The sequence below is a fragment of the Salminus brasiliensis genome, chromosome 23 (assembly GCF_030463535.1).
Source record: "Salminus brasiliensis chromosome 23, fSalBra1.hap2, whole genome shotgun sequence".
In the NCBI taxonomy this organism is placed as follows: Eukaryota; Metazoa; Chordata; class Actinopteri; order Characiformes; family Bryconidae; genus Salminus; species Salminus brasiliensis.
The window spans coordinates 9855304-9869407 of NC_132900.1; the positions used below are offsets into that span (position 1 = coordinate 9855304).

Genomic DNA, 14104 nt, shown 5'->3' on the forward strand with positions numbered 1-14104 from the left:
ATTTACAGGGTTACAAAAATGCAGCAGTCTAGTGTTGTCTAAATATTTTATGGTTCATAAAAGTTTTCAATAAATGCATCTATCAATACTGATATGATTCAAATATCAGCATGCACCCCCCCTGATAAGCCTCTTAGTACTCACTGAGCGTGCTTTGATGCGCTTGGCTCGGGACTGGTTGGCTCCAGCTCCAGACAGTAGGTACCAGGGAATGAAAGTGATTACTGAATAGACCCACACCACGGAGCGAAAGACCTGCAGGAGGATAGGCGGCACGTCCTCCTTCAGCTTCATCCTGACAGCGGAGTGGAGCTGTTTTTCTTCTGAGAACGGTCAGATCTCTACTGCTTCTCCGACTCCTCTTCTAGTTGTTACAGAACAGTCTCCTCCTCTTCTCTATTCCCTTCCCCTCCCTCCCTGTTTTGGGCTCTGTATATTCCTCCCTTGTGACTTTTATCCCCTCAATCTCGGTCCTTGGACTGCTTTCTTCTCGTTCCTGCAGCTCTTTGAAAGTGCCGATTTACTTCCTTCCCACTCTCTGTCGGCTGTGCCAGCAACTTCCGGTTTCCTTTTCCCACTGTGCCACTTCCTACTTTGACGACATGGAAAATCCTGGAGAAACAAAACGAGACAGTCGTATTAAAGTTGGCTTCATATTTTAAATCTACATTCATCAACAGTCAAAGTAGGCAGGTGAATGACAGTTTCGAGGGGTGGTTACACATACAACAAGGTTTATTCTAAAGTTAAGGGACAGTGGACAGTGGACTTTCTCCCTCCATTTGCTGCAGCAACAGCCCTTACTTTTGTGGAAAGGCTTTACAATAGACGATACTGATGTAGGAGGAGTAGTTGTGGGTCACAAACAACACTCCAACTCATTCTATTGGATGGAGCTCCATGCCTGTGCCGTGCATCCCATTGGAATGTGTCTGAAAGCACAGCAGTGAATGTGTTCAGTGTTGAGTGTGAAACAACTTAGGTTAGGTTCCTTTATGTACACCCATCATTTGGTTTGCAGTAAGCAAGTCAGCATTCCATTAGTAAACATTTACAAGACACTACACACAAATGACAATAGACAAACATTAAAACTCACAGGTTCCCAAACCTTTATGCCATGTTTGAGCTCTAAACCTTCACCCAGATGGAGGAAACTGAAATCTTGTATACAAAGGGGGGGGGGGGTACAATCACCAAAATCCTTTACCTATCTGTTCTACAAGGCCTCCAGATTAGATAGTGGCTTACCAGTCAATCTACCAAATCTAGACCATTTAACAATCTGTTTCAGACGGTTTCTATTCTTTAAAGTCAGATTTTCAAACCACGCCACCAAAGAGGGAAAGGATACCAAAGGATAAAACTGAATTATTGAGAGGCTGGTAAAATTAGGTCAACATGAAAGCAGTTCAATCTCCTCAAACCATGCAAACTAGTGTTGCACACATACTGATACTGTAATTGTATTGGTATCAGCGCTGATACTGGCACTTACACAGTATCGGTATCGGCAATCAGAGCACCTATGGCATGAAGCTTACTGATGCCCTCACTGCATACTCACTGAATCTGTACTCATTGCTTCTCGCCCTCATGTATACAGCAGCAGCACTCAATAGGCGGTCCTAGGCGGACCTACATGATTTGTTTTCAGAGTATAAAAACACTATGCTCATGACATCACTGAGACTCGCAGTAGCAGCATGAAACTTTACTAACTGACAACAGTTGGTTAAAGTCTGGTTTATACCTTGTGCGGTGGCAGGCATGGCCTGATTACTCACAGAACAGAGATAAGAACCACACAACTCAACCAGCTTAAATGACTAGATCAGGCCACAGCAGCACCGCAGCACCGCAGCACACTGCACGTGTAACAGAGTCTCCGTCTGGCCACTTCACCTTTGGTTTCCAAGTTTTAACACTTGGTAACAGAGATATGGTGTCATGTCTCCCACTAAACTGCAATGCATGTCCAAATGTTTGTGGACACCCTTTCTAATGAATACATTTAGCTACTTTAAGTTGCATCCATTGGTGACACAGATGTGCAAATGCACACACTGAGCTTGTTTAGTCCTTGTACAGAAGTACTGCTAATAGAATAGGTCTCTCTGAGGCAGATAAATATGAACCTATTGGCACCATGCCCCATGCCAGATGTGGGCTAGAGGGGTATAAAGCCACTCACGAATGCTCATTGACACGAATGTCAATGAATGCAATCAAATCCTCACAGCAATGCTCCAAAATTTAGTAGAAAGATTTACCTTGAAAGCTTTGAACAAAAGCAGTAGAAAGAAAGAGACAACAAAAAAAGCAGGATGTCCCTATCTTTTGTCCATATACTGTAGTTCTAAATTATTATTATACTTTGGCCATTGGCCATCACTTTGTGGGATGTATGGGATTTAGATCCCTCATTTGTACCTAGAGGTGGACAATATGACTATTTTATCGTATTGTAATACAATAACAAATTTTCTCAGGAACTGTGGATCTGGATGGTGGAATTCTCCATCCAGCTTAGCATGCGAAAGAGACAGCGTTTGTCTAAGCCAGTGAGTAAGATGCTTTAAAAAAAAAACAAAAAAAAAAACAGGCTCCTCGGTCAACACAAGGCTGTGAGGTCAGAGAGTGTGTGTATGTTAGGTTGAGGATCAACACGAAGGTCTGAACAAAATACCATTTCTGTAACTAAGGTTTCTATGCACACAAACATACCAACAGAGATGTTTTTACACATTCCTACAGGTCGTGTGCTCGCTGAATGTGGTTGGAAGGCCCTGGCTGCATACATAGCACAACAACCACTGAACCAAAAAAAGCTGAAAGCTCTACTGCAGTGTTAAAAACCACATACAATCACAATACTATAAACACTGGCCTATTCGGCATCGTTCAGTGTGGGTCATAGGTGTGTGCATGCAAGCTGCAGACCACAGACAGTCATAATAGCTATGCTTAAAAAGATCTGCACAGGTTCAAGCATACTTTTGTTCAGGCCAAGCGGTAGACCACTCAGAGCTACAAGCTACTACTGTATGCGCGCATATATATATATGTGCAAAATGTGTGCTCACTGTCACTGTGTGTTTGTGTGTTCATTCACTGCACGAATGAGTTAAAGGCAGAAGCCAAATTTCATCATTGTTGAACAATAATAGTGAATATGGTTGTCTTGTACACGCTCTTCAGTGCTAGTTTATAAAAAAGAAAGGCATGCGGTTCTCCCGCTGGCAAAACAGAGCATTTCAGTGATACTTTAATAAAGGTTCCGATATTAGGGTCTGTTTTTTATATTCCACTATAAAATAGCTGCGCCCTGCAGACTCTAAACTTCTTTATTTACCTTCTAAGAATGACCAAACTGCCAGCTGGACAATAATGTCTGTTAATGGTACCTTGAGGACACCAGCGCTCTGAACACTGGTTAAAAAAAATAAATAAATAAAAATAAAAAAAAGGTACTGGATTTGGGATTATAGAATTATAATATGATTTCAGATCTTGGGTACACTTGGGTACAAGTGCATTGTTAATATCTTGACATGACTTTTTGCAACATCTCTCTGCCTTGAAGTAGTTTTGCCAAGACTACTGCAGAGAAGTCACTGCTAAAAACAGCCTCCCTGACAGCCGTAGGCGTGGAATGTTACATGTTGACGAGAAGTGAAAGCTCACAGTAGGCTGGCATCTGGAAAACTGTCTGCTGTTCCCCATAGTACTCACAGTGTTCTACAGTAGCCACGGTCAGCACTAGACATGTCGTTTGGTCATCATGTTTGAGGCTCTTCAGAGCAGCTAGGATTACAGCAACATTTACTTCGAAACCTTGCAAAATAGGAACACACACTTCCTACCTGCACATAGTGAGAAGCTCGTAGTAGTAGCATGTGACCAGCTAAGCTATGTCCAAAAGTGGATGACACTTTCTTATTCAGCTACTTTATGGCGCGCCCAATGTTGACACAGGTGTTGACACAAGCTCGTCTAATCTCCATAGAAAAGCGCTGCCAATAGAAAGAGACGTTCTGGAGCAGCCGGAGGTGGAGCAGAGGAACTGCGTTTTCTGGCGCAATGAAGCTTCAGCTAATACTAATAATTATGTCCAAATATTTATGGACACCCCTTCTAATGAATGCATTCAGCTACTTTAAGTTGCATCCATTGCTGAAACAGATGTGCAAATGCATGCACACACACAGCGTGTCTAGTTCCTGTAGAAAAGAATAAGATTATTGGCACCATGCCTAATGCCAGGTGTGGACTAGAGCTATAAAGCCCCCCAGAATTAAGATGTGTTCTCTGGAATGATGGATAGTGCTCCATCCAATACTTTTGGAATGAGTTGGATGGTGATCATCCAACATCCTGATCTCACTTACACTCATGGTTCACATGGTTGCTGAATGCAATCAGGTTTTTGCAGCAATGCTACAAAATCTATTAGAAAGCATTCCCTAGACAGTAGACAGCGTTACTCCAACAAAAGCAGGATAAACTCTTTCGTAATATCCTTGATTTCAAAAGAAACAAAGGCTCAGGACCAGGTGTCCCTATAGGGCCTTTAGCCCTCTTATTATAACATGTTAACTAAATGATTAACCCACAGAATTAGGCAAAATTGGCTATAGGTTTTAAACGTTCTGAGGCGTTCTCCTTATGACTTTAACCAGGTGTCTGTAAGATAAAAAAAATAGAAATAAATAAACTCACAAATAGGTTATTGCCATGTACATTAATACACAAGGTATATTTTTACGTTCAAATAGTCCTCATCATGTGATAAAATTTCATGATCTGACTGGATGTTCAGTGGAGCTCTTCATTCCTGAGCGGTGGTATGGTGGTGCAATTTAATAAGCTCTGCAGCAGAGCGGAGCTCCAGAGGTCTGCAGTTGGACCTTTCCCCAAGATGAAGATTTTTTATTGAAAGAAATGGTGAAAGAAATTACAACCTGTAAAATGTACCATTAGATGTACTTTTAACTGGCCATTAAAGTCCAAATTGTCTCTTAACAAGGTACGCCACATCAATCTTCCAGGAGAATTGCGCATATTTCTACTTTTTCATACTGGTTTTAAACAGCAAAGCTAGGGAATACTCTACAGATATGTAGGGAAGTGTGCTTGATGGTACCACCCCAGTCACAGCATGGCACCTTCCTTTCTTAAGGAAACTGTTTGAGTTAAAAATAGCTCATTCAAAAGGTATCTAGTGTTTCACAGAAAGGTGACTGTACATCGATTTTCTGTTATCACGCTATCTTAAGCAAATACCACTCTATGCCACCCACTCTATGCTGTAAGTTCAGAAGCTAAAGAAGATCGTTGAAAGCCAGGCCCCAAAAAAGAAAAAAAGCATGGCTTATTTCTAATTTTAGCAGCCTTGGGGGAGGAAAGCACATGCGTAAATTCAGAAGTTGTGAGCCCACGAGGGAAGTGGTGCATGCGACATAGGCAAGGCACAGATGACCTTCAGCCAAACACATGTATTGGATGACATCTGCCCCCAGGGATCACCTGCACTGCACCATTGCTGAGAGAAACAATACAGTCCTTAAGGGGTTGTTTATGCTACCGCCAGAAGCACTCTCATTACTGGTACGACAGCCATAACAACACTGCCAGCATTATAATAATCAGCTGTTCTTCCTCTCAGAAGAAATATTGGCCGGTAAAGGCCCTTATCTTTGGCTTATAAAAAAAAGGAGGCAAAACATTCAAACAGAGGGTTCACAGAAGGCCGTTCTGAGTGGAATGGATTAGCAAGGAAACAAATATTCTGCATGCTTTAGATTCTTTGTTTATGGACAGACCTTTCTTATTACACCTTTAGTTTTTGGCACGCACCAAAACGTGAGTTCTGGGCTGAAACGTTTTTTTTTCCCATGCATGTATCAACATCAGCTCATATGGATACAAATACATAAATATTTATAAAATGCAGAAATTGTAACAACTAATCGCCTTAAACCCACGACCAAATTAGTTGGCAACTAATTCATCAATAGACGATTAGTTGGTGACATCATCACACATGTTTCTCACACTGACAAGGAAGTAATTGCCAAATTCAACCCTTACAGTGTGGAATGCAGTTTTGCTGTCGCCGTTCCTTTTAACAGGGATAATTCCCTTAATCTGAATGCAGAATTGCAGTGAAAACATACAGACTGAGCAGCTGGCCGTCATGTGGATGGAGAGCGTGGATAAAACCGCTACGAGTTGTAAACACTGCGCCACGAGAGCCAGAAGGTAAAGCAGACACTTACTGTGTGAGTGGACAGCAGAGTTCTATTAGTGTGAGGTGTGGGAGTCTCATATAGACTCAGGGCTGACTGGAGAAACCTTCAACCTCAGAAAGACAGACTCCACCATTAACTTTTAATGTGGAACTGTATGATGACTGTGTTCACATTACAGAGAACTGAAACACAAATGTTGTATAAATAATAAAAAGCAGATATCATGGTGCAGTAACCAATGAATGAATGAATGAAACATAAACATAATGTCAACATATTGTAAGTGAAAGTCAGTCATATGTAATCTGCTGATGATATTTTTAAGCAATTAATTGCCAAAAACAATATGACTCAGACCCTACTGACCCTACTCAGATCCATAATGACTTCTACATTGACTTCAATTAAACGCATGTTTTTTCTGGAGATACTTTTTGCTATAGAGGTTCCTGTATAACCACTTTGGCTAATGCTCAACCTTAATCTCAGAGGCAGGCACAGAAAAGACAACGATATCAAGAACCTGTAACCCTCAGTTGAGACAATAAGAAGGAGATCTTCTCAATGATTTGTTCTGGAGGTTTCTGTTAACACAAAGCCACCCAGAGACAAGTAAAAGGCGCTCTTTATGAGTCCGAGCACGAAGCGCCTGAGCCCTTTGGCCTACTGCCTCTTCTCTGACCTCATATGTCATAAGCTTTGGTAAAACTAAAAGAAAGCAGGATCAGCATTTTATTGGCTGAAGGCAGTAAGACACTTTCAGTTCACTGTGGGCCGGTGGGAACATGCCCATCTGCCTGTCGCAGTACGAGTTACTTTGTGATCGTTTCTAAACAGACATGAAAGACGGGTCTAGTTTTGTTGATCCTAAGGCAGGGTGGGGTGCACACAGGCCCTCAAACACTGCCCAGAGATACACCTGCCTCCCACTGATTTTAATATGCCTCAGTCTTAGACTAGAGACTAGTTGCTAGTCAGACACTGAAACTGAATGCCAAGCAAGCAAAGCTCAGCTCTGTCTGAAACATCATAGTACATTTAACAGGGGTAATGTGATGCTACTTCAGGTATAGCAGGTACATCTGGAGCGATACTGAACTGCACAGCAAAGTGTTCTTGTATAAATAAATGATGAGCTCCATCAGGTATGGTGGAGAACAGAAAACACTGAACAGTGCCGTGTTGCAACCTGTCTCAATTACTCAATTACAAACTTCCTGTTACTATGAATAGTTAGGTAAACAGAAGGACAACTGATCTCCAAAAGACATAAATTTTTTACTACTCAAGATTGAATTTTAATTTGGGGCAGTTTTACAAAATGTAAAATAAGGAAAGGAATATCATGCAAAAGTTTGGGCATCCCATGAGTTTAGAGTCGTCACTAGGAAAGGCGGGTGGTGCAAATTCCAAAGCTTTCTAAACGCTCTGATTTCTCAAACCTGGTCCCAACAATCAGCAGCCATGGGGTCCTCTGAGCAGCAGTCTAGCACTCTGAAAATCAGACGCGATGCCCACCAAGCAGGAGAAGGCTACAAGAAGACAGCAGGGTTTAAGAGAGTGAGATGCTGCAGGAGGTCACCAGGGTCACTGTAAAATATCCCACCTCATCCCAAAAGTTTTTGATGGAGCACCAACCATCATTCCAGCTCAATGCTGGGGGGCTTTATACCCCTTTAGTCCTCTTCTAGTCCTCTTTTTAAGCTGACACATTTTCTTCTTGCCTTCAATGACAGCAGTGGATTCTGCTTATCTGAGCTCCTGGTACTCAGGGGGGCGGTCACGACGCAAGCATCCCTCAAAGAATACAGATTCATACTATAGCCTTTAAGTTTAGCTATTTTTGCCTTCTTTATATAGTACTTTTAAAAAATATATATATTTGCAGATATTAATAGAGCAGATAGACAACACTGGCTGTGTTTGCTAATCGATGACTGAAGCCAAGCCAAGCGAGCATAACTCACCTAGCTTACGTTGGCTAGCTTAGCTAGTTGGGAGTCTGACAAGGTAATCTAGCTGTAATACCCAGCGAAAAATAATTACTGCAATGAAATCAGTTACGCTATACGTTCAAAGATATATAATAAAAGCTAAATTTTATTCCACGATAGCTTTATAACCTCTTGAGTCTTTGCTGCTCAGCCTGCTGCAAGGCTACCGCGCATCTAGCCATGTTGACAGTCGGCGTAGCCAAACACTGTAGCTAGCCGGTGAGGGTTAAACTAGAGCTAAACAACGTGACATACATTTACTTTATTTTCATTTCTAACACCGTGTAGTTCCAATGTTAGCTAGCTATATAGCTACATAATGACACGGTGGTTATTTTTTTTTATTATGCAGTCTATAGCTAACTTCTATGACTAGCTGTTTTTTTTTATACTAAAGGGTTTAGCTACTGTACTAGCGCTGGATAATTTATGTAGTATTATCAACTCTACAATAGCTTGACTGTCGCCCTTGTTTATAGCTAGCACTAGTGTCTCTGTGTGTATCTGCCTACACACATATTTATGAGCGTGCTCGGGGGGACGTGGTGTTTATCACTGCCACTAGATCCTGCAGTGTTAAGCGTTTCGGCAAAACAGTCACAGCAGTCCAGTTAGATCTACTGACCGGAATGAACTCAGTCAATTACTGCAATAACCGTCAACAGGACCAAGATGTCAACATCCCACACTAGCCATGCGCCGCTAGTCGTCGGCTGGAATGCAGTGCGGTGAGCTGGCCGAGAAGCTAGAAAGCTAGCTAGGTAGTTAACAGCTAACAGCCCATACCAAGCATTCCTGCTGGCTATGGAAGAGACCGCGACCTTTTCATGTTGGTCACAGATAAGGATATCTGGAATATAGTGAGATATGTGGATGAAAGGCTAGATAAGCTGTATAGACAGATAAATTAACCACCAGATCACCCCACGCCATCATAGCCTACTAGCACATCTGCACCGCCGCTGAAGACAATGAGAGCTCACCTTCTGCTTTTAGGTCCTCCTCGCTGTCTTTTTCGGAGAGAAACGGGAATTAACGTCTGCTGATCACTTATTACGGCCGCTATAGGAACTCCACCATGCATCCAAAATGCTCCAGCACCATATAAGCTGAATTACAGTATTATATAATGTAGACTCGTTTTCTGGGTTTCTGTCGCCGGCCCTGTTCTGTTTTCAGCCCGGAAAGCGTTGTCAAGACGGAGGCCGTTTCCTGCAATCTGATTGGCCCTCTAGAGGTGGCGCGTGCAGGATGCTGCAGTGACGGCACCGAGGTTACCCGCGGTCATGTGTATGGCGATTGGAGCCGCTGAGGGCTGTGTGTGCATGTGTCCTCCAGTCACCTTAAATGTTGTCAAACTAATAACACACGGAGTGCAGCAATGAACTTATTGTGGAGAGCGTTTGGTTTTCTAACAGATCCAACAGTATACTATTGTGTTTAAGAAAACACTCAGTTTTAGCTAGCTAGCTATGGTAAGCAGCTAACCAGCTAAACGTTTGCATAGACTGAGCTAAGCTAGCTACATTTGTTCAGTTTATTACTGAAATGTGAAATTTAATTTCCCGAATCCACATGCTATTACGTCCTGTTATTTAATGACTTCCAAATCGACCGCAAGACATAATATTAGTTACTGGACAAAACTAGGAGACCACCCTTTATATAGCGAGGCCTTCAGCAGTAGAGCACAGCGCCGCTGGTGTAGTGGTATCATGCAAGATTCCCATTCTTGCGACCCGGGTTCGATTCCCGGGCGGCGCACAAGCTTTTGTGTTATTTTTATTTACTTGTCGTTAAAAAACAACATAAATACACGTTAAACAAGTTTGATCATTATATTATTACGAAGTTCGTAAAGAAGAACGAAACTAAAAAAAAAAAAACGCTCCCTAAAAAGGCGTCAGAAGAAGACGTAAACACTGAAATACTGACTACGACGTCATTTGTCGTCATTTACCGCAATAGCTCCCAACCACAGTACTGGTCTTCATGACTTGCACTTCCCCTTCCCTTTCTAGCTAAATAGCTGATGCGTTGAACCAGTGATTTACAGTGAAAAGCAGTGATTCTCACCAGATGTTTCCTTTCTCATGTACTGTCAGAGTTGGCCCTCTGGATGGCGCCCTACACCATTCCACTCAGTGAAATAACACTATCAGGATTTCGTGGAGCTGCTATACGAAGTGTGCCTGCAGTAACGTTTGAAAGCCCCATTGTGGAAGACTGTGGTAAACAGTTGCACTATATATCTAAATGTTTGTGGACACCCCTTCTAATCAATGTGTTCAGCTACTTTAAGTGGCACTTGCTGACCCAGATGTGCAAATGCACACCCAGCTTGTCAGTCCCTGTATGGAAATATTTAGAAGAAATAGAGGGATCTAAAGCCCCCATATTAAGCTGTGGAGTGGAACTGTGCTCTCTAGAATTATGGTGCTCTATCCAATACTTTTGGGGTGAGCTGGGATGAATTACAATGAGGTATGGTGTTGATTATGGTGATTTCCAGCCTAGCGTTTGACTGTAGTTATGTTTTTAATTTCTACATGGTTTAGTTAGCTGTGAACGTTGGCTATATATATCCTTTGCTCTGGTTGGGCATTTGAGGTTGAGCTGGGTTAGTGATCATCCAACATCCTGACCTCACTGATGCTCTTGTTGCTGAATGCAATCAAACCCTCACAGCAATGCTCTAAAATCTAGAAGAAAGCTTTCTTCTATGGACAGAGACAGTTACTCCAACAAAAGCAGGATAAACTAAACAATTTGTAGAAACAATGATTGAGCAGGTGTCCCAATACTTCTGCTCATGTATTGTTTTTATATATGAAGTTGTGTATACAAACCCGAAAAAGACCCTGTCTACAACTACATCTTTTAACCAAAATATTGACTTATGATCAAGTAGCTGCACTTACATACTAAACTCACAGTCAACTACACTACCCAAATACTAATGTATTATTAGCAATACTATCAGCTACACTACCCAAATACTAATGTATTATTAGCAATACCAGCAGCTATACTACCCAAATACTAATGTATTATTAGCAATACTATCAGCTATACTACCCAAATACTAATGTATTATTAGCAATACTATCAGCTACACTACCCAAATACTAATGTATTATTAGCAATACCAGCAGCTACACTACCCAAATACTAATGTATTATTAGCAATACTATCAGCTACACTACCCAAATACTAATGTATTTTTAGCAATACTATCAGCTACACTACCCAAATACTAATGTATTATTAGCAATACTATCAGCTACACTACCCAAACACTAATGTATTATTAGCAATACTATCAGCTATACTACCCAAACACTAAGGTTTTATTAGCAATACTATCAGATACACTACCCAAATACTAATGTATTATTAGCAATACTATCAGCTACACTACCCAAATACTAATGTATTATTAGCAATACTATCAGCTACACTACCCAAATACTAATGTATTATTAGCAATACCAGCAGCTACACTACCCAAATACTAATGTATTATTAGCAATACCAGCAGCTACACTACCCAAATACTAATGTATTATTAGCAATACTATCAGCTACACTACCCAAATACTAATGTATTATTAGCAATACTATCAGCTACACTACCCAAATACTAATGTATTATTAGCAATACTATCAGCTACACTACCCAAATACTAATGTATTATTAGCAATACCAGCAGCTACACTACCCAAATACTAATGTATTATTAGCAATACTATCAGCTACACTACCCAAATACTAATGTATTATTAGCAATACCAGCAGCTACACTACCCAAATACTAATGTATTATTAGCAATACTATCAGATACACTACCCAAATACTAATGTATTATTAGCAATACCAGCAGCTACACTACCCAAATACTAATGTATTATTAGCAATACTATCAGATACACTACCCAAACACTAAGGTATTATTAGCAATACTACACATACACTAATCCACAATCGGCTTCACTACCCCAATACTCATGTATTATTAGCAATACTATAAGCTACACTACCCAAATACTCATGTATTATTAGCAATACTATCAGCTACACTACCCAAACACTAAGGTATTATTAGCAATGGGTAGTAATACTACCCATACACAACCAACAATCAGATATGCTACCCAAATACTATAGCATTATAAGCTATACTACTCATCTAGCTACAAACCTACAATTAGCAATGCAATCCACTTACAAATGAATGGTCATATACAGTGACCAAATACTAATACCTATTATCACTCTAACCAACAGTCGGTCATGCTGTTAAATACTAATTTAACATTACAATCTTCTGAATAGTAGCATATGACCAACTTCCCTTCCTGCATGCTTATCAGCCTTGTAAGTAATGCAGATGTTTAATTAAGTGTAAAGAGCAGCATCGAAATGATCTTACAGCCGCCCGAGGAATGGCTTTGAAGGTGAACAGAGCTGATGGCGATCCTGAGGTCATGTCTCTGCAGGTCCAGCAGCGGAAGGCAGATGTAACATGACAGCAAGCCTTTCATCCTCTGCAGACTGTGTGTGTGTGTCCAATGTGATAATTACTAATATGCTATTCTGCCTTCTGTTCCATACTAGTCACCGGCTGCTGGTGTGTTTAGATGGAGAGATTGCAACTTCAACTATTGCCATTACGATGTCGCATTCTACATTATACACACTTCTTTTTGACGATAGTGTGGATCACAGTGAAGCTTCCTTCTTATTTGAATTGTGTGTCTGTAGACGTATTGCACAGTTGTGGACCTTTGGCGCCCAAGAAGAAGTGCACTTATAAAAAGCTATTTGCTCAAATTTTGCTTCAAAAGAGTTTAGACCCTTCAGGTATCTCAAGACTGAGGGCACCAGTTCTTGTGTTGTTGTTTTCCAAATATTGTCTCAAGTGTTTATATTGGTGGTACTGTTTCCCCAGAATATACCTCAAACACAACAAGGTTTATTACACACTAAAGCATATTATGCAGTAACTACAGGGACATCTGAAAATTTGGGCTATCCTTTGGTAGTAGATGTTTGTAATAACAGATTCGGCCCGTCGCCGGACCATAGGCTGCATCCCTAATATACAAACGGGGATCTGTGCTACGCTAAAAGCTAACGCTAGCTTTTAGAATGGAAATTACAGGCTTCTTTTTTCTGACCCGGGGAGCGAATGGGGGTAAGGTTAGACATAATCCAGTCAATAAAATCAGAGTTTATTGTTTTTTTACCACCATAAAAAGAAAAATGAGCAAGTTCAGGCAAAAAGAACAGGGTTGTAAAGCTAAAAATGCACTTGAGTGTTTTTCATCCCAACCACAATCACATACTCAATGAATGATGACACTTTTAATATATCAATTTATTGAAAACCGACAATGAAAACATGCTTATTCATTCAAATGTTTTGAAATGCTTTGTGTACCCAGAGTTTTGACAGGCAGTGTATGTATAGTGGCTTTGAATGTCTTGTCCAGAGTTATCTGCTGAGGTTTTCAGTCTCAGTCTCGAGGACCTGTGAAGTATGTGTACATACTTAAAAAAAATAAAAGTTCCATAGTTGTTCTTGGATAGAAGGTGTGGTTAAAGAAAAAGCTATCTTACAATATAAGCTTAGCATTGAAAATCTTTATGACCAGGACCCTGTGTTTATAAAAGTGGTTTTGTAAATAATCATCCACCAAGGTTTGATTGCAAGTCCCTAAATAACCTATTTTGTATGTTTGTTGTTGCAGGTGGGATTCAGCTCATGGCCCGACCATCAAGGTGTTCACAGGTAGTATCAGCTGTGACCGTGCAGGGAAAACACTGACGTGTGCAGTGCACAATGACCAG

At 40.9% G+C, this 14104-nt stretch overlaps 1 protein-coding gene and 1 non-coding gene across 3 annotated transcripts in view; one reads left to right on the forward strand and one right to left on the reverse strand.

The window, feature by feature from the left end:
* Positions 1 to 9423, reverse strand: part of acsl3b (acyl-CoA synthetase long chain family member 3b) — a 30340-nt gene extending 20917 nt beyond the window's left edge. The window contains exons 1-2 of one of the 2 annotated variants that reach the window (XM_072668452.1): positions 9232 to 9423; positions 145 to 612 (exon numbers count right to left, since the gene is read on the reverse strand). In XM_072668452.1, coding sequence (XP_072524553.1) covers positions 145 to 294 — 150 coding nt within the window. In that variant the 5' untranslated portion in view covers positions 295 to 612; positions 9232 to 9423. Of the gene's footprint in view, positions 1 to 144; positions 613 to 3866; positions 3909 to 9231 lie in introns of those variants that run through there. The other variant, XM_072668453.1, reaches the window with a different exon arrangement.
* A 518-nt stretch (positions 9424 to 9941) lies between these two features.
* On the forward strand, positions 9942 to 10012 carry trnag-ccc (transfer RNA glycine (anticodon CCC)). The gene has a single exon. It is a non-coding gene; the product is annotated as a tRNA-Gly (tRNA).
* Positions 10013 to 14104: the final 4092 nt, after the last annotated feature.